General features: G+C 41.1%; 1 protein-coding gene across 1 annotated transcript in view; it reads left to right on the top strand.

The window, feature by feature from the left end:
• The window catches only part of TMTC2 (transmembrane O-mannosyltransferase targeting cadherins 2), a 369412-nt gene that overhangs the window by 251724 nt on the left and 98402 nt on the right, over nucleotides 1–19286 (top strand). Inside the window, exon 9 of the mRNA XM_029597087.1 lies at nucleotides 15900–15981. Within this exon, the coding sequence (XP_029452947.1) occupies nucleotides 15900–15981 (82 nt within the window). The remainder of the gene's footprint in view (nucleotides 1–15899; nucleotides 15982–19286) is intronic.

Raw genomic sequence — 19286 nt, 5'->3', positions numbered from 1 at the left:
ATCTGATAAGCTGGGTAGCATGTTATGCTGGTCAAAGATCTTATCTGGTTTTTCTCTGCTGACAGTGTTTCTTTGCTGGAACATACATGTCAGCATTCATCTTTTGTAGTCTGGGTCCCTCTGAGGTCAGTATTCATATTTTATTGCACGCAGTAGTGGAACATCACCTCCTTTTTTTCTGCAGCCCATTCCTCTCCCTATAAAGCCAAGCATCTGTTCTGGCTTTTACCATTGCTTTATCCACCTGTTTGGCCACCTTAAGATTATCAGATACAATTACCCCCACATCACACTCTTCTTTTCTGCTTAGAAAAATTTCACTTCCAATATTGTACCCTTTCCCTTGGGTTTTTGCATCCTAAATGCATTACTCTGCATTTTTTTAGCATTAAATCTTAGCTGCCAAACCTTAGACATTCCTCAAGCTTTGCTAGACATCTCATGTTTTCCATGCTGCCTTGGCTGTCCACCCTGTTACAGATTTTGGTATCATTGGCAAAAAGAGTAACCTTTTCAGACAGCCCATCCATTATGTCACTCATAAAAATGTTGAAAAGAACCAGTCCGGTTCCTGAACCATACCACTAGTAACAACCCCCTCCTCAGAGAAACCTCCATTTACCACTACCCTCTGTCGCCTCTTATTCAGCCAGTTTCTAACTCAGTCACTCTAGGATCCATACCAAGGTTGCACAATTTATTTATAAGTCTTCTCTGCAGAACTGTGTCTAAGGCCTTGCTGAAATCCAAGTGCACTATGCTGCTCTCCCTTGATCCAACTCTCTGGTCACCCAAATAAAGAAATTGGTCAGGTTTGTCTGACAAGCTTTATCTCTGGTAAAACCGTGCTGCCTTGGATCTTGCAAATCCATTCGATTCCAAAAATGTCACTATCCTCTGCTTTAGCAGCGATTCCATTAGTTTGCTCACCTCCTACGTCAGACTGATTGGCCTGTGGTTCCCAGCCTCCTCCTTAATTCCACTTTTATGAATAGGAGTCACATCCACCCTTTTCCGGGCCTCCAGAACTACTCCAGAATCTAAGGAAGCATATGTGAAACAATATTTTGGATTTGGATTTTGAATTTGATAACATGCCTTTCCAAGCTCAAGCTCAAGGTGAGTTACATTTCAGGCACAGTTGGGCATTTCCCTGCCCAAGAGGGCTTATAATCTATGGCTTTGGATGCACTACTAGATTTTCCCATTTTGTGTCTATGGGGAAGAGACTTGTTTCATCTGGCTCTACTTGAGGCAATGGAGGGTGACGTGACTTGTCCAAGATCACAAGGAAGTGAAATGGGAGAAGTGAAATTTATTTTAAAATGTATATACTGTACCATAAGCAAAACTATCAGTGGTTTACAATAAAAACAGCTATAAAAAATATTAAAAAAAACCAAACCAATCACCCTCTTCATTGGTAAACCTTTACTCCTGCAGCCCCAGCCACTCAAGCACTAGGGAACAGCAAAGCCTTGACATGTTTCCAGAATATTTTTTTTTAACTTTATTCAGTTTTCAAATACAAGAATACTATTGATAAGAAAAGTACCAACATAATCTTTTCACAATACATTAAGAGGAAACAAATGGTACAGAAATTCACTATAAGCGGGGTTGCAGCAGACAAAATCAGGAAACCTGGGAAAAAAAATGCCCTCTCATATGGGCTGATGCAGTAAAGTGCGCTCATGCTGAGCGCACCTTTAGCTCCGGTTTGGCAGCGCGTTTTCGACGCGCTATTTTTACCCCTTATACAGTAAGGGGTAATAGCGCGTCGAAAACGCGCGGCCAATTCCCCCGAAACTAATAGCGCCCGCAACATGGAAATGCACGGTGATGGGCCTATTAGTTATTCCCGCGCGATACAGAAAGTAAAATGTGCAGCGAAGCCGCACATTTTGCTTTCAGAAATTAAAGCTTGCCCAAAGGCAGAAGTTAATTTCGGCTGGCACAGGGAAAGTGAACAGAAAAGCAGAAAAAAACTGCTTTTCTGTACACCCTCTGACTTAATATCATAGTGATATTAAGTCGGAAGCCCCAAAAATAATAAAAATTTAAAATAATAAAAAAAAAAATTTAAAATCTGCCAGCATCCATTTTCCGAGCCCATGGCTGTCAGCGGGTTCGACAACCGATGCCGGTAAAATTAAGCATCAGCTGTCAAACCCGCTGACAGCCGCCGCTTCTGTCAAAAAGGAGGTGCTAGATACACGCTAGTGTCCCTAGCGCCTCCTTTTACAGTGGGCCCTCATTTACATAAATTTATTTACTGGATCATGCAAAGTTTTTTTTTTGTATCGGCCCAATAGACAGCTAAATATTTCTAACAGAGGATTAAGTCTTACATACAGGAGGTTCAACTGGAATTGTCCCTAAATTTTCCAGAGATTGTGTTTAAGAAGAAATGAAACTGGTTAAGCACAAAAAACATACGGGCGGATTTTAAAAGCCCTGCTCGCGTAAATCCGCCCGGATTTACGCGAGCAGGGCCTGGCGCGCCTATTTTCCATAGGCCGCTGGCGCGAGCGCAGAGCCCCGGGACGCGCGTAGGTCCCGGGGTTTTTGGAAGGGGGTGTGTCGGGGGGGCGGGACCCGATGATGCGGTGTTTCGGGGGCGGGGCGCGGAGTTTCGGGGGCGGGACCGGGGGCGTGGCGCCGGCCCAGGCCTTCGGACCAGCCCCCTGGTCGGAGCATTTACATCTGCTTCTCGCAGGCGTAAATCTACGGACAAAGGTAAGGGGGGGGTTTAGATAGGGCCGGGGGGGGGGGGGGTTAGGTAGAGGAAGGGAGGGGAAGGTGGGGGGAGGGCGAAAGAGAGTTCCCTCCGAGGCCGCTCCGATTTCGGAGCGGCCTCGGAGGGAATGGAGACAGGCTGCGCGGCTCGGCGCGCGCCGGCTGCCCAAAATATGCAGCCTTGCGCGCGCCGATCCAGGATTTTAGAAGATACGCGCGGCTACACGCGTATCTTATAAAATCCAGTGTACTTTTGTTTGCGCCTGGTGCGCAAACAAATGTACACGAACACGCTTTTTAAAAAAATCTACCCCATAGTTTACATTGTGATATCTAATCTTACATTTCAAGGGATACTTAAAGGAAAACATTGCTTCCAATTTAATGCCCTAGGGCTTACTAGCAGGAAGTGTTTCCTTCTTTGTGTGTTGTCACAGAAACATTTGGAACATAAATCGCGATGCTGGGTCAGACCAAGGGTCCATCAAGCCCAGCATCCTGTTTCCAACAGAGGCCAAAACCAGGCCACAAGAACCTGGCAATTACCCAAACACTAAGAAGATCCCATGCTACTGATGCAATTAATAGCAGTGGCTATTCCCTAAGTAAATTTCCATCCAAAAACCAATTCCTTTCTATGTTTGAAGAAAAATGTAATTATCTATTCACAATCAGGTTCAAAGACCAACTGTGCTCCTAAAGTTGCAGTTCTCAGTTGCACCTCTCCAGAAGATTCTAAAAAAATTTGTAAGATACCAATTCCTCGTTCCTATCCCTTTTATCTTTATTTTTAGGAGGTGGCAAATAAAAAAAACCTTAGAAGGGAAAGGATTTTACCTCAGTCTTCAAAACCTAAATTTCTTTAGGTGATGATTAATTTACCTTTGAAAAGTTAATCAGTCTCAAGTTCTTAAATTAATATAATTTTCAAAATTTTCAATCCTTCCGTGCAAGAAAGGTAATATCTTTAACCAGAATTGACTGTAACTTGTAATTGAGTCACCTCCTGTTCCAAAGATTAGATTTTTCTATCAAAATCCTCCAATTTCTTCTCCCAAATTTATAATCTCCCATTGCAAGTATTATAGCCAGTGGTAATCTATGAAACTTGGAAGGATAACCCTTACCTACCCCCTCAGTAGCCAGTCAGGTCATTTCTAATGGGAGAAAACCTGTGCCCAGTCAAAGGAAAAGGATACCTCTCCTGAGACCGCACCTTGAATACTGTGTACAGTTCTGGTTGCTGCATCTCAAAAAAGATATAGTTGCGATGGAGAAGGTACAGAGAAGGGCAACCAAAATGATAAGGGGAATGGAACAACTCCCCTATGAGGAAAGACTGAAGAGGTTAGGGCTGTTCAGCTTGGAGAAGAGACGGCTGAGGGGGGATATGATAGCGGTCTTTAGAATAATGAGAGGTCTAGAATGGGTAAATGTGAATTGGTTATTTACTCTTTTGGACAATAGAAGGACTAGGGGGCACTCCATGAAGTTAGCATGGGGCACATTTAAAACAAATCAGAGAAAATTATTTTTCATTCAACACACAATTAAGCTCTGGAATTTATTGCCAGAGGATGTGGTTAGTGCAGTTAGTGTAGCTGAGTTTAAAAAAAGGTTTGGATAAGTTCTTGGAGGAGAAGCCCATTATCTGCTATTAATCAAGTTAACTTAGGGATTAGCCACTGCTATTACTAGCATCAGTAGCATGGGATAGACTTAGTTTTTGGGTACTTGCCAGGTACTTGTAACCTGGATTGGCCACTGTTGGAAATAGAAGTGTGGGCTTGATGGGACCCTTGGTCTGACCCAGTATGGCAATTTCTTATGTTCTTATGTTTCTTATACATAATCTTCCTGGTTGGGACCCAATTCCAAACCAGCCACCTCCACTAAAGCTCCAGTTTGCACTGATGATGCTGACAAAGCTGATTCTCTTCCTCCCGGCTATGAGCCAACCACAGCCGTCTCATTGACGTCATCCAAGGGAGACTGCTCCTATTCTGAGCTGCCAAACCCCACAGAGGAAGAGCCCAATGGAATTCTTCTCAACTCTGTGCTCAAGGATACTTTGGGGGCCTGTGAAGCTATCAGAGGACCTTCCTCAGAAAGGCTTTCAGGTGGCCTAGCTCCGCAGATAGTAATCAGACCATTGCTGCGGAGCACAAAACCATCCAGCAGTCCAACAGGACTGCTCACCACAGGTTCAGCAGGAAAGGTTAGCATTCTTCCCTTTATTCCTGGGGGAATTCTGCACAACTACGTGCACATTTTCTAAATTCTGCAAAATTCTGCACATTTATTTGTCAAAATAATACAATATTTTTTGCAAATTATTCTGCATTTCAGTGCAATCCAGTATTTTCATGAGAAGGTAAACAGGAACAGAAGCAGAGGTCAAAGCAGGATTCACATCCCCACCTGATTTAGACCGGGGCAGCAACCCATGGCACTGGACAGCTGAGCAGACAATGAGAACCGCCGCTACCTGAATCAGCAAGCTAGCTCCAAGCGTCACATGCAGCAGCAGGAATCACATTTAACAAAACATTTCCCGCTGCTGTGGGGCCGGTCTTGTGCTGCAGGAGATGTTTGGTTAAATGCAATCTCTTTGGTGGAAGTCAGTCTGCTCAGCTGTCCAGAGCCAGGGCACACATGTCAAAAGGCTGCAGACCTCGGACTCAGAACAAATGGAAATATGAATCCCCCTTGGCCTCTGCCCCTGTCCCCATTCTGTTTTCCCCTCATACCTCAAGTCCCCACTAGAAACACTCTGTCCCCTTCCCCTCCACTCTCTCTCTCCTCTCACTTTCACTCTCCCCCTCCCTTCTCACTCGCCCCCTCCTTTCCCCACTGTCTCTCTCCATATCCCCCCTCCTTCTTCCCCTTTCCCCTTCCCCCCCCCCCTCCGATTGTAGGGTCCTGGCCTTTGCACAGTGCAGCTTGCTAACCTCGTCCCTGCTGTGCTGCCTCTGCTCCCCATGCGGGAACCCCGCCTGCAATGCCTCTGCTCTCCATGCGTGTGCCTGTGCCACGAATACAACGAATCTTCGACGAATTATTCGGCTGTCTAAAAAAGTGAATTTAAACAAACCCCCACCCTCCTGACCACCCCAAGACTTACCAAAACTCCCTGGTGGTCCAGCGGGGGGTCCAGGAGCCATCTTCTGCACTCACACCGTCGGCTGCCGGTATTCAAAATGGCGCCAATAGCCTTTGACCTTACTATGTCACAGGGGCTACCGGGGCCATTGGTCGGCCCCTGTCACATGGTAGGAGCAATGGCTGGCTGGCACTAGCCGATAGCCTTTGCCCTCACTATGTCACAGGGGCCGACCAATGGCACCGGTAGCCCCTGTGACACAGTAAGTTTAAAGGCTATCGGCACCATTTTGAATACCAGCAGCCGACGGCGAGAGTGCAGGAGATGACTCCCGGACCCCCCGCTGGACCACCAGGGAGTTTTGGTAAGTCTTGGGGGGTCAGGAGGGTGGGGGGTTGTAATTAATTCAATTTTAGCCGGGAAATGAATAAGAATGAACGTATCGGGGGCCCCCTTGCCGAATGCAACGTATCTGCCCCCCCCGACGAATACCGAATGCAACGTATGCCGTCCCTCTGCACATCCCTATCTTTTTCCTGCTGGCTATTTCTCTGCCTGTGCCCCCAAGTATCCTTTTGACTTTTTCTGTCATCTTATCTACCTGTTTGATGACCATAAGATCATCAAATATGATCATTCCTAGATCCTACCCTTGTGCACAGAAGAACTTTATCCTGTACTGTATCCTTGATTTTTTGCTACCCAAAACTTTGATCCTGCGTTTCTTAGCATTACATTTTAACTAACAGACTCTAGACCCAGGGGTAGACAACTCTGGTCCTCGAGTGCCACCAACAGGTCTCTTTATCAGGATATCTATAATGAATATGCAGGAGATATATTTGCATGCACTGCCTCCACATATGCAAATATATCTCATACATACTCGTTGAGGATTTCCTGAAAGCCAGAGTTATTGGTGGCACGCAAGGACCCATGTTGCCAACTTCGGACTAGAGCATTCCTTTACTGGATCCCTCCTCCTGTTTTTCATACCTTCCTGGATGTCTACCCCTTTGCAGATTTTGATGATATCTGTAAAAATGCAGACCTTTCCTGGTAGCCTTTCAGCAGTATTGCTAATGAAAGTGTAGAACAGACCTGGACCAAGGAACAAGCACTGTGGGGTACCACTATTAAACTCCTTTTCCTGAGTATGAATTCTATTTACCACTACTCTTTGTCACCTCCCACTCATACCAGTTTCTAACCCACTCAGTCACTTCAGGGCCCATACCCAAGGTGCTCAGCTTGTTTATAAGTTGCCTGTGTGAAACCATGCCAAAGGTTTTGCTGATATCCTACATCTAGGGCTATACCCTAATCTATCTCGGTCACCCATTCAAAGAAATTGATCACATTTGTCTCACAACACCTACGTCTGATAAAACCACACTGCTTGGGCTCCAGTAATCTATTAGATTCCAGAAACTGCACTATTCTTTATATTAGCAGTGATTCCATTACTTTACTTAACCATTGAGGTCAGACTAAGTGGCCTGTAGTTTTCAGACTCCTCCTTACTTTCACTTTTGTAAAGAGAAACAGCTACCTGTCTCCAGGTCTTTAGAACCACTCACAACTCTTAAGAAGTGCTGAAAAGGTCAGATCCAAGTTCTTTTAACCTTGCATATACCCTATCTGGCCCATTGCTTTATCCACTTTTACTTTTGCTTGATGCTCGTGAACATGGTCTTCTGAAAATTGATTGGGGTCTACCTCCGTTCTGATCTGTTTTCTGTTTGCCTTTTCCAAACCCTTCCTCTGTGAACACTGCACAGAAATTTTTGTTGAGCATTTCAGCTTTCTCTTTATCAGCCTCCATATGTTGACCCCCCCACGTCTCCTTTGAGTCTTACAATCCCATTTTGCACTTCCTTCTGTCACTAATATTTATTTATTTAAACATTTTTATATACCTGTCTAAAAGAAAAAAAAATTTACAAAGCCTCGCCTCCCTCTTGTTACTGTATCAGCTATTTTTTACATTTTCGCTTTTACTCTCCTTCCCACTTTACAAGCTTTGCTTAGATTTCCCAATATTGTCTGTCTGTCTTTTTTGCGATCTAAGCTTTTTTTGCGATCTAACCTTTTTTTCTCAGCCACTTTTATTTTGAGAAAAGCACAGTGGCCTCTCTTAACTTTTATTCACTTTCCTAACAAAAAAAAGTTTCTTGCCCTTGCAGTATCTCCTTTTAGTTTTGCCTACTGCTTTTCTACTTCCTTTATCATATCCTGTCCAGTTAATTACTCCCTGAGGTACTCCTTCCTCTCCTTTAAAAAAGTTACATTGTGCCACAGAGGATTCTTTCTGGACTTCATAAGATGTTATATGCACAGGCAACATGTGGTTATTTTTATTTATTTTTAACTCATTTAAGAATCTGAATAGAAACCCCCCCTTCTTTTGGGTTGGAGCAAACCGGTAAAGCATGATGGTAGTTTCACTTTTATAAGCATTTTCTTCCCCATCCTCCCACTGATGTCTTATATACACCTCTGATTCCAAAGTGTACACAAATGGGTTTCCTGGGCTGGATCCCAATACTATCATTGCAAATTCTGATTGTTCGCTGTTCAAATGCCTCTTATCATTTACATTCATTGTAGACTGCCTTGAGACCCACTTTGGGAAGAGGCGGCATATCAAATATCCTTGAATATCTAGGTATACCTAGAAGTATTCTTTAATCAGGGCTTCTGCTGTTTGGAGTTACCTATCTTTTCCCTTAGCTGTCCTGAAAGTAGATTTCACAGGCTAGCTGATTTTATCTTCTACCTGCACCTTCGCAATCTGTTGTACTCCTTTCTTGCTTGTAAAGTATGGAATGATTTATTTTATCCTTTCAGTCCACGTGTTTGTATATCTGTGAGTTGTATGGTTTAGGGTAGCTCCCTTTGCAGAATCTTGTTACTTAGGGTATAAAAGTAAACCAGGCCATCTAGAAAGAATTACCACCAAGATCTAATAAGATGCTACCAATCAAGCTGTCACAGAAATTTATTTAATTTTTGTTCTGGTGGCAGATGGCAAAAATGTGATCTAAATCACTTACTCTTCCTGGTACAAAGCAGTATTTTCTCCAAATGATAAATAATTCTTTGTAATTTGTTTACTTGTGATCTGTAATAGATCTTATTGTTTTAAATTTTAGTCAGGGTCACTTATTTGTATGAGACCACTAAATGATTGCTATTATGCACAATTTTTTCCCAAACCCCCTAAATGGGCAGTAGTCTATAAATATGTTAAGTTAGGAGAAAAGTAAATCCTCATTCTATTTGTCCACAGTACAAGTTGGTTCCTATCCTGTAAATTTTCTCCCTGCCCCTAATTGGGCAGTAGTCTATAAATGTAGATTTGTGATGGGAAAAACAAACAGCTTTATCACATTCTGAAACAGAATGATTGTGCATTTGAAGTAAGATTGTATCAAGCAAGCTTCTCTCAGCAAGCAAGATAGTTCAGCAAGTTAAACTCCAGTTTTTATCCAAAGCAAAGTCCTGCTCTCACCTGCTCTTGCTTCAGCAACGATTTCCTCAAGATTCCCATGAGATATTTAAAATGCCATTTTTCATGTACTTGTTTAAAAGAGGTTTTAATGTTTTTATTGCAGAGCAAAAAAAAAAAAAAAAGTCACAAAAAGGAAAGTCCAGACACTTGAATGCTGACTTTATCAAAGTATTAGTTAACATTGTGCTCTGTCGGTAACTTCATGAATTGTGGTGTAACTGAAAGGTTCCCTTTTATAGACTTGAAGAGGCACATCCCCGATGAACTGTTTATGGAAGAACAGTGTCATTCTTTGCTTTGTGCTGCAGTACAGTATGCTCCCAGTCACCTGTTTTGAGGTGACTATAAATTTGGCTGTAGTCACAGAAGAACGCAGGCCATTAGCCAGCTACATTTCAGAAGGAATTCATATGAAAACAATACATGAAGATTATAAATTCACACTCCTTTGTGACAAGTATAGTGAAACGAGGGTAACCACGAATATTCTTTATCAGAAATGAGTTTAAAAAAATGCTTAGCATGATGTACATTTTCTTTTAATAGAATATATGCTGGCAGATCAGTTTTAGCAAAATTGTGACGGTGTTCAGAAGCACACTTGTTTGTGTAAGCTTGTCTATATAGAGAGAGCGAATGTCATGCTCGATAACCCTCCGGTCTAGTCTAGGGTACAGTATTGAACCAAACATGAAATAAAGAGGTTATTCTAATTTGCAAAGATGCCTTAACTAAGATCATAAAGCAGATCAGCTCACTGTAGTGACCTGGGTTTGATTCCTGGCTCAGGTCTTCTACTTTCCCCAGGTGGCCAAAGTTGAGGCAGTGTTTGTGGCCCCTGGTGGGGAGGGAGCCATAACCATGCAATGGTCACACCTGGTGGTGAGATTTTGGAGCCAAGATTGTAGAGTGCTGGAAGAAGCCCTAGTGCTGGCCCCTGGCCAAGAACGGTCCCAGCAATGCCTGGACTAAAGTAGATTGGAAGGGGAATAGAAAGTGATTGAGAAGGGGACATGGTAGGTGATTTTAAATCACGAGTAGGGTAGAACAGGTAAATAAAGGATAGTTATATGCCCTTTCAAATAATACTAGAACAAGGGGAAACTCCATGAAATTAACAAATCATACAAGGACTACTTTCAGGGATCATTTCCAGAGTTTGTAAAACAAATCATAGAAAGTACTTTCACTTAATGCACAGACAAGTTGTGGAATCTGTTGCCAGAGGGGCATGGTCAAGGCGAAGAGCATACTGGGATTTACAAGGAGTTTGGACAAGTTCCTGGAGGAAAAGTGCTTAAAATATTAGCCAGGTAGACTTGGGGAAAGCCATTGCTATTCCTGGGAGTAGCAAGAAATAGATCTTTATGGGATCTGCTGGATACTTTCTATCAGACTGGTGACTGCTGAAGTCAGGATGCTGGGCTTGATGGAAAACAAATCCGCATAGTTGAAGGTTCATGGTAATGGGTCTCGGCTCTGCTTTCAAAGGAACTGGAAGCCCAAAGGAGCAGGAAGAAACCATGAAGTGAAAAGATTGTAATATATTCAATGGGTGTAATTCATTAAGGCGTTTCTTCCATTCTGTGTCTATCAATAAAAACATTGATGAGTCGGGCAGCATATGGTAGAGTAAACATCACCGACTCTTTGGAAGTTCTTAACATATCCAGTTCTTTACATTTGGTGCATCTGTGTGGTCTAAACTTCAAAGGAAGTGTTGAAGTCACTGCGAAAGGAAGAACAGGAACTTTTAGATGCCTTGTTAATTCTGTTTGTGGAAGGTCTGGATAAGATTAAGAACTCTACTTGCTTCCCCTTATTTGATATCACGCCTATGCAGCCAATGCGTACACAATAAAATTAAACATACAATGTAAACAATGAACAAAATCATGCAACTCCATCCCCCCTCCTGACATCACCCAAACCCTGCATCTATTCACAAAAAAAAAAATAAAAATCACAAAATACAATTTCCCAACATGCTTTATGGAAATTACCATAACAAACTGACACTCCTTGTGATGTTGGGCAAGTCACTTCTCCCTCCGTTGCTTGAGGTACAAACTTAGGAGTAAATTTTCAAAGGGGTTACATGCAGAAAAATAGCATATGCATACATAAGTAGCATGTAATCGTGTACGTCTTATTTTATAAACATCAAAAGTATTCAGTTTTACATGCACCTTTACCAGTGCAAAACATGAGTGGTCTGGGGGAGTTCTGGGACAGAGTCGAGGTATATGTTTATAACGTATTGAACTTAATCATATGATTTTTATACCTGCTAATTGACTAGCACAAGTGAAATCAGACTGAACTGATCTATCTGCAATTTTTGGTTGAGGGGGGGGGGTCTGTTGAATTGGGGGGTAGTTGAAGGTGAAGTACTAGAAGGGTCTAGGTGGACTGGGTAAACTGATAGAATTTTGGCAAACTGCTGATTTCAATGACACAATCAAGTATTTTCAAAATGGTATATGCCCAAACTTTAAAATAAACCTGCCTCCTATAAATTGGGTTTTTTACATGTACATTTCATATTTTATCTGGCATGTAAAATACTGTGTACAATTCTGGTCGCAGCATCTCAAAAAAGATATAATTGCGATGGAGAAGGTACAGAGAAGGGCAACCAAAATGATAAAGGGAATGGAACAGCTCCCCTATGAGGAAAGGCTGAAGAGGTTAGGGCTGTTCAGCTTGGAGAAGAGACGGCTGAGGGGGCATATGATAGAGGTCTTTAAGATCATGAGAGGTCTTGAACGAGTAGATGTGAATCGGTTATTTACACTTTCAAATAATAGAGGACAAGGGGGCATTCCATGAAGTTAGCAAGTAGCACATTTAAGACTAATCGGAGAAAATTCTTTTTCACTCAGCGCACAATAAAGCTCTGGAATTTGTTGCCAGAGGATGTGGTTAGTGCAGTTAGTGTAGCTGGGTTCAAAAAAGGTTTGGATAAGTTCTTGGAGGAGAAGTCCATTAATGGCTATTAATCAATTTTACTTAGGGAATAGCCACTGCTATTAATTGCATCAGTAGCATGGGTTCTTCTTAGTGTTTGGGTAATTGCCAGGTTCTTGTGGCTTGGTTTTGGCCTCTGTTGGAAACAGGATGCTGGGCTTGATGGACCCTTGGTCTGACCCAGCATGGCAATTTCTTATGTTCTTATGTTTATAAAAAGGAGGAGAAAGAAAACAGTTTCATTGCATTGCAAATATTTGTGCATACTGTAACACATGCGAGTACTTTCAGAGTAGAAGTATGCGGCATTTTATAAACTGTGCAGCAAGCCACTGCACAGTTTATGGAATAGGATAAATCTCCAGCCCAGATGTTTTCCTGTGCTATGTTGGCTAAACAATGCGTGCATATACTATATCAGTACTGTGCAAGAATTTGAGACTCTTGATTTGTTTTGGACAATTTGGTGTCTATTTGAATAAAAATGAAATACTGTAGATTGGAATGTTGGCATTTAAATCTTTATTTTGTCTCTTCATTTGCGGTGCAGTTCAACCAGCAATTCTTCATGCTGTCTGTATAAGCTATGAGTTGACATAGTTTTGATAAATGCCAGAGTTTAATTGTGAAATAACTTGATTATGTCAAATGATTGCGTTTTGGATTTTGACAGTTTTTTTCCAAAGACGTATATGCATGTTTTTATATTTCATTGCCAGCCTAATGGTACCCTAGAGACAGCTTTCAGAGTCTTTTTGAATTGTCATATCTTAACATGACATTCCAGATTTTTTTTCTTAAAGATAAAGGTCAGTGGGGGGTAAGTGACGGTGCCTGGCACATTTTTTATTCAGAGGTAATGGCAGCAAAAAATGTTACTAAGTGCATGTTTTGCTTCTTAATGGATAATTTGACACTGACCTTCATGCAGTACAGCCTTCTGTTTCGGGATGGGGAGGGGGGGGGCGGCAGGAGGGACGGACATGGAGGTCCAACAGTGTCTGTCTCTTTTGGGAGCACTGAAGGCCCGAGTGACCTGTTTTGTCAGTGTTAGTAGTTTGTGCTTTTAGGCATGATAGAAAGCACTTCTATAGTAAGACCATTTTTATACCCTTATTCCACCTGTTTACTAGAAAATCTTGTTGACTACCAAAGTGTTGAAATTTTTGGAGCCCTGGTTCTATATATGTAAAAATTTAATATATATATAAATATACTCTTTTTTTTCTCATTCCCTGTGAAAGCACCTGCAAACTTTGACTTGATGTTCTCAAGCATTGACACAAATGTAGACATATTTCATATTCTAGTCTGGTTTTTCTCCTTAGAGTACATTTTCTTACCAAGCCAGCCTTTTTTAACTCTTAAGAGGGTAAGTTTCAAACACCCAGTATAGGCTGTAGTCTGTGAGTGCTTTTTAAGTCTGCAGCCTTCAGCCTGAATTTTCAAAGCACACTTGTGCACGTAAATCCGCTTTGAAAATTCAGGTGTACATGGAACCGGTGCCAACATACATGCATGAAGCTACACCTGCTCAGCAGCATAATTATGTGCGTTCATGTCCCGGCCCCAATTCCAATATCATTCTCCCCACCCCTACCCCCTAGAACTACCTCCTAACTTGGCTGAAACTGACAATAGAGCCTTCTCTTCCTTGTGACCTGATGTAAGGATCTCCACTGCAGAAGAAGTAAGAGCTAGCCAGGACTACCTATAGCTATCTGAGGCTTGTACTTAAACCCTCTAGACTCTTAACCAAACCATTTAGAAAATGTACTTCCCCTTGCCTGCCTGTTCTGTCCTAAATGTGCTTCAAGCACTTAATCTGTTTGTTATATGTGGTGTACAGCGCCCAGAACACAAGTCGATGTGGCGGTACATAAAAGCAATTAAATACAGACAGATTTGTCCTTCCCATACCCTCTGTCTTTGCTAACTCACTCTTCATTACTCACGCGGAGATGTCTTTCATCTTCTCTCTTTGAGAAGTAATATCCATGATTTTTCCTTCCATCTAATTGCTTGTGTTTTTTGTATTTTATTTTATCTGTGGTATCGTGTCAGTGTGTCATGGATCCTTTCGTAAGATGATTATTATACCCTGCTGTAATCACTAAGATCATTCGTATGCCTTTACAGTTTATTAGTGTGGTCACACACTACTTTATTTATTTTAAATAAGTTCAGTTTAATTATAGTATTCAAGTTAGCTTTATAGCCATGGTCCTAACATCTGCTTTTTTTTTTTTTTCTAGTAAAGTTTTTTTCTATTTGTTGAATAATCTGATGTTTTCAATCAAGGATCTGTGCCTATCCCCCTCCTGCACTTTCATCTGAAAGAAAACAATCTTGTACAAAAGAAAACAAAAATAAACATTTTGTAAACCCAACTTGCCTGTGTCTAGCCATGTAACAAATACTGAGAGGCTATAAACAGACTTAAAATCCTGGAATCCTTCCACACATTTGAAAGGTAAATGTGCCATTTCTAAAACATACCAACCGCAATTCAACCATACTTCCCTTGTCCTATCCGAATTTTCTAAGTTTTGCCTTCAGCTCCCCTGATGCCATCAAAAGCACCAAGAGAGGCAGATTTAAAAAAAAAAAAAAATAAAAATTAAACCTTCTGCATCTGCTTTGCATCAACAAGTTAAGCTGCAGAATTTAACGATTGCAGTGGTTGAGGAGCCAGTGACATAGCCTAGGGCAAGAGGAAGTTTGAATCCCGAAGCCTAATCATTCCATTTTCTTGTAGAATAACTTTGATAAGTGCAAGAGCGACATCCTTGCATGCACAATTTATTTATCTTATATTTTAGTTCTGAAAGAAGGCTACAGAAATGCAAAAAACAAAATCACTCTTTTTGGATATATGGGAATGAGAGAGGGCATGGGGTAAGAATGCCGTCAGTTGAGCCCTGGTTCCTCACAGCAAGGTTATGGAACAAATGCAAAATAGATTAGATTAGTGTTTAATACCGTAGCGTTGGTATAGACAGCTTCTCCTAGCCTCAGTGTGGCTTTCTCTGTCAGAGCCAGGGTGATGGTGTTAGAATTAGGATGGAAGTTATCAGAATAAGCATGCGGTTGTGTGATGGTGTTTACAAAATGCAAAGATAAGAAGTAAACAATCAGCAAGAGAGGTTTAATGAGACACAACAGCAGTGGTTTGGCAAAGCTACAGAAAGCGAAGACTCTACACATCTGACAGTTTATGTAATTTGTTGCAGAAATGGTGCTTTCATAAACTAATTCAGTGGAGAGCAAGTTTATCCTAGCACAAATGTTTGACTCGGCACTATGAGCTCTTGAAAGCAAATGAAGATTTGCATGCATAAGTGGTAGAATCCTTTTTAAAAAGTAATGAATAATAACAATTGGAACTTAACATTGTAGCAAGAAACTGAGATGTACATGAGCCAATATAGTGCATAAAAATGGAGAAACCATTATATCGATCTTTACATAGAGATATTGTGTTCTTATTTTATGTGAAATTATTGAAGTTTGTATTTCATCAATATTTTGCTTGTAGAAATGTAAAAAATCATCCTTTTTCTCTGGTTTAAGGGTCGAAAGAGTGAGGCTGAAAGGTACTTCCTGAAGGCGATTCAGCTGGATCCCACCAAAGGAAACTGCTACATGCATTATGGTGAGTTTCTGCTCTGCTTCGCTTTCCTCACCTCACCCATGCTTTTGCAGTCTGTTTCACCACCTGATTACGACCTCTAATGCACCATCTTTTCTTATGCCCAAACTTCCTCATCAAGCCTTCTTATTAGTTTGTTTCTTGATCTCGTCGAGAGGTACAGCATATATCCCACTGTCATTGACATACCTTCTCCTACCCTAGAGGGGTGCTGCACAGTTTTTGACTCTGGTTGTCTCTGGTTTGCACTCGTTGATGACTGTGTGTAGAGCACATGAAAGTTACTTCTTTTAAAGGTAGCATTTTTAATGCAGAAACTGTGGACATGTTCATTATTATTTATATATATTTTATAGAGAATTATCAATTACAATTATGCCCTCAAATCTCTCTTCCGAATTTTTCTGTTTGCTTAGGCGCCTCTCACTCTGGAACGTAGCTGCCAAGTACCCTAACCTATTATTTTTATATTGCTCTTTTTATATTTATTTGAAAGCTTTTCAGCATATGCTCGCTCTATAGAACAAAATATTATTTCACAAATTTGATTTCTTTCTTTATAATGGAACTTGAAATGTGTGCATATTTATAAAGAGAAATATAGGTACATAGAGCCCGAAAAAGATCTTGTGGAAAGTTAGATATATAAAATGCTTCTGTGCAGTGATTGCTCAGCACCTATAAGACATTATGGAGATTTCATACATTGTAGCAGGATTTTTGCACCTCTGAAATACATTTTAGGGGAGTAGCACTTCTGGACATTCAGTGACAGTTTGCTATAGCAAAGTTAATATAAACTTAGATTTCTTTATTAATTTAGATTTAGCTCATGTCTTGTCATTAATAGCTCAAGGCAAATTACATTCAGGAAGTTGGAGGAGCTTTCAGTCTATTTGTATCTGAAGTTATTGGACCAGGCCAGCTCAGTATATTTAATTTGCAGACTCTGCTCCATGCCTTGCTCTGGAAGCTGGAGTTTGTGGGTTTTTTTGCTGGGACTCCTGCTCCTTGCCCTAGTGTTCTGTAGGAGATCCCAGCACAGCAGGCTGCCGCAAGTGACTGCTTTATAATGGAGAGCGGAGGGAAAGGTTGCGAGTTGCAGCAAAGCTTTGTGGTGCAAGATAAGAGGCTGCTCATGTAAGCGAGTGGTTGAGAAAATCCTAAGGTATTACAGAACTCACTTGTCGAACACGACCTGCGTGCAGGTAATGCGGAGACCACAATTAAGGCTGCTGGAAGATTGAAAGAAAAAAAAAAAAAAAAGGTTTTCAAAGAAGTAGAGAATGGTGCGGAGGCTTTTGTTTGATGATCATCTTTCTGTCTTATAAGAGAACCCTGCTTCTTGTTAAGCACAGATGGAGGGAGAAATAAGGTGAACCATTATCAGCAGTTTCTTCCTTCTCCCTCTCTCGTTTTTATTTTTTACATAAAATACTGTTTCCTGTCAAATATCACACGTAGATTCACTGAATTTTGGAAAGTGTTACTTGCTGTAAACCCAAAATAGTTTTTCTGTAGTGGTTTTTTTTTTTGGCACATTTGAATTAAATATTTCATGCTTTTTTTTTTCTGTAAATTTTATTTCCTTCTGTATTTGACTGCCTTGTATAAAATGTAATAGGCAGCAGAGCTGCAACCAGCATTGCTGTTTGAAGAGCCTTTATGAATCATAAAACGTAATCTTCTCTTTTATGTCTTCCTACTCATCTGTGGGATAACGTGCAAAACAGGTTTTCACCAGTGGCCAGGATGACGTGGTCCAAACAAGGGCTCAAAATGTAGATGCTTTGTTGCCTTAGTATGATTAAGCAAAAAATCTCCTGTGTCAGTCTTGAGATTATTGACCACAGAATTCCATCATAAACCTTAGGTCCCGCATACTCCCTTTTCTTCTTTTCCTGGCACGCACATTTGTGCTTGTTGCATCCTATGAGAAGAACTTTTCCCACATTTCCTAAGAACATGAGAAGTTGTCATACTGGGTCAGACCAAAGGTCAATCAAGCCCAGCATCCTGTTTCTAACAATAGCCAATCCAGGATAGAAGTACCTGGCAAGTACCCAAACATTAAATAGATCCCATGCTACTAATGTGAATAATAAGCAGTGGCTATTCCCTAAATCAGCTTGATTGATAGCAGCTTATGGACGTCTTCTCCAGGAACTTGTCCAAACCTATTTTAAACCCAGCTAAACTAATTGCCTTTTCCATATCTTTTGGCAATAAATTCCAGAGCTTAATTGTGCATTGAGTGAAAAAAATGTTCTCAGATTTGTTTTAAATGTGCTGCTCGCTAACTTCACGGTGTGCCTCCTTGTCCTCTCATGATTTTTTAGACCACCATCATTTTCTCCTTCAACTAGCTCTTCTCCAAGCAAAACAGCCCTAATCTCTTTAGCCTTTCCTCATAGGGAAGCCATTCCATCCCCTTTACCATTTTTGGTTACCCTTCCCCGTACCTTCTCCAGTGCCTCTATATCTTTTTTGAGATGCGGTGACCAAAACTGTACACAGTATTCAAAGTACGATCTCACCATGGAGCGATACAGAGGCACTGACATTCTCCATTTTATTCAACATTCCCTTCTTAATATTCTGTCTCATTTTTGACCACCGCAGCACACTGAGCTGTCAATTTCAAAGTTTTGTCCACTATGATACCTAGATCTTTTTCGTGGGTGGCAACTCCTAACATTAAACCTAACATCGATTAACTAAAGCATGGGTTATTTTTCCCTATATGCATCATCTTGCACTTTTCCACATTAAATTTCATCTGCCATTTGGATGCCTAGTCTTCCAGTCTCACAAGGTTCTGCTGCAACTTATCACTATCTGCTTGTGATTTAACTACTTGGAATAATTTTGTGTCATCTGCAAATTTGATCACCTTGTTCGTTCCCCTTTCCAGATCATTTCTAAATATATTGAAAAGCACCGGTCAAGTACAGAACCCTGAGGCACTTCACTGTTTACCTCTCTTCACTGAGAAAACTGTCCATTTAATTTTACTCTGTTTCCTATCTTTTAACCAGTTTGCAATCCACAAAAGTACATTGCTCCTATCCCATAACTTTTTAATTTTCTTAGGAGTCTCTCACCTTCTGAAAATCCAAATACACTACATCTATCAGGTCACCTTTATCCACATGTTTATACCCTTCAAAAGAAATGTAGCAGATTTGTGAGGCAAGACTTCCCTTGGGTAAATCCATGCTAGCTATGCCCATTAAACCATGTCTGCCTATATGTTCTGTGATTTTGTCCTTAACAATAGTTTCCACAATTTTTTCTGGCACTGAAGT

This window comes from Rhinatrema bivittatum, chromosome 4, assembly GCF_901001135.1.
Source record: "Rhinatrema bivittatum chromosome 4, aRhiBiv1.1, whole genome shotgun sequence".
In the NCBI taxonomy this organism is placed as follows: domain Eukaryota; kingdom Metazoa; phylum Chordata; class Amphibia; order Gymnophiona; family Rhinatrematidae; genus Rhinatrema; species Rhinatrema bivittatum.
This window is presented reverse-complemented; position numbering and strand designations above follow the sequence as displayed.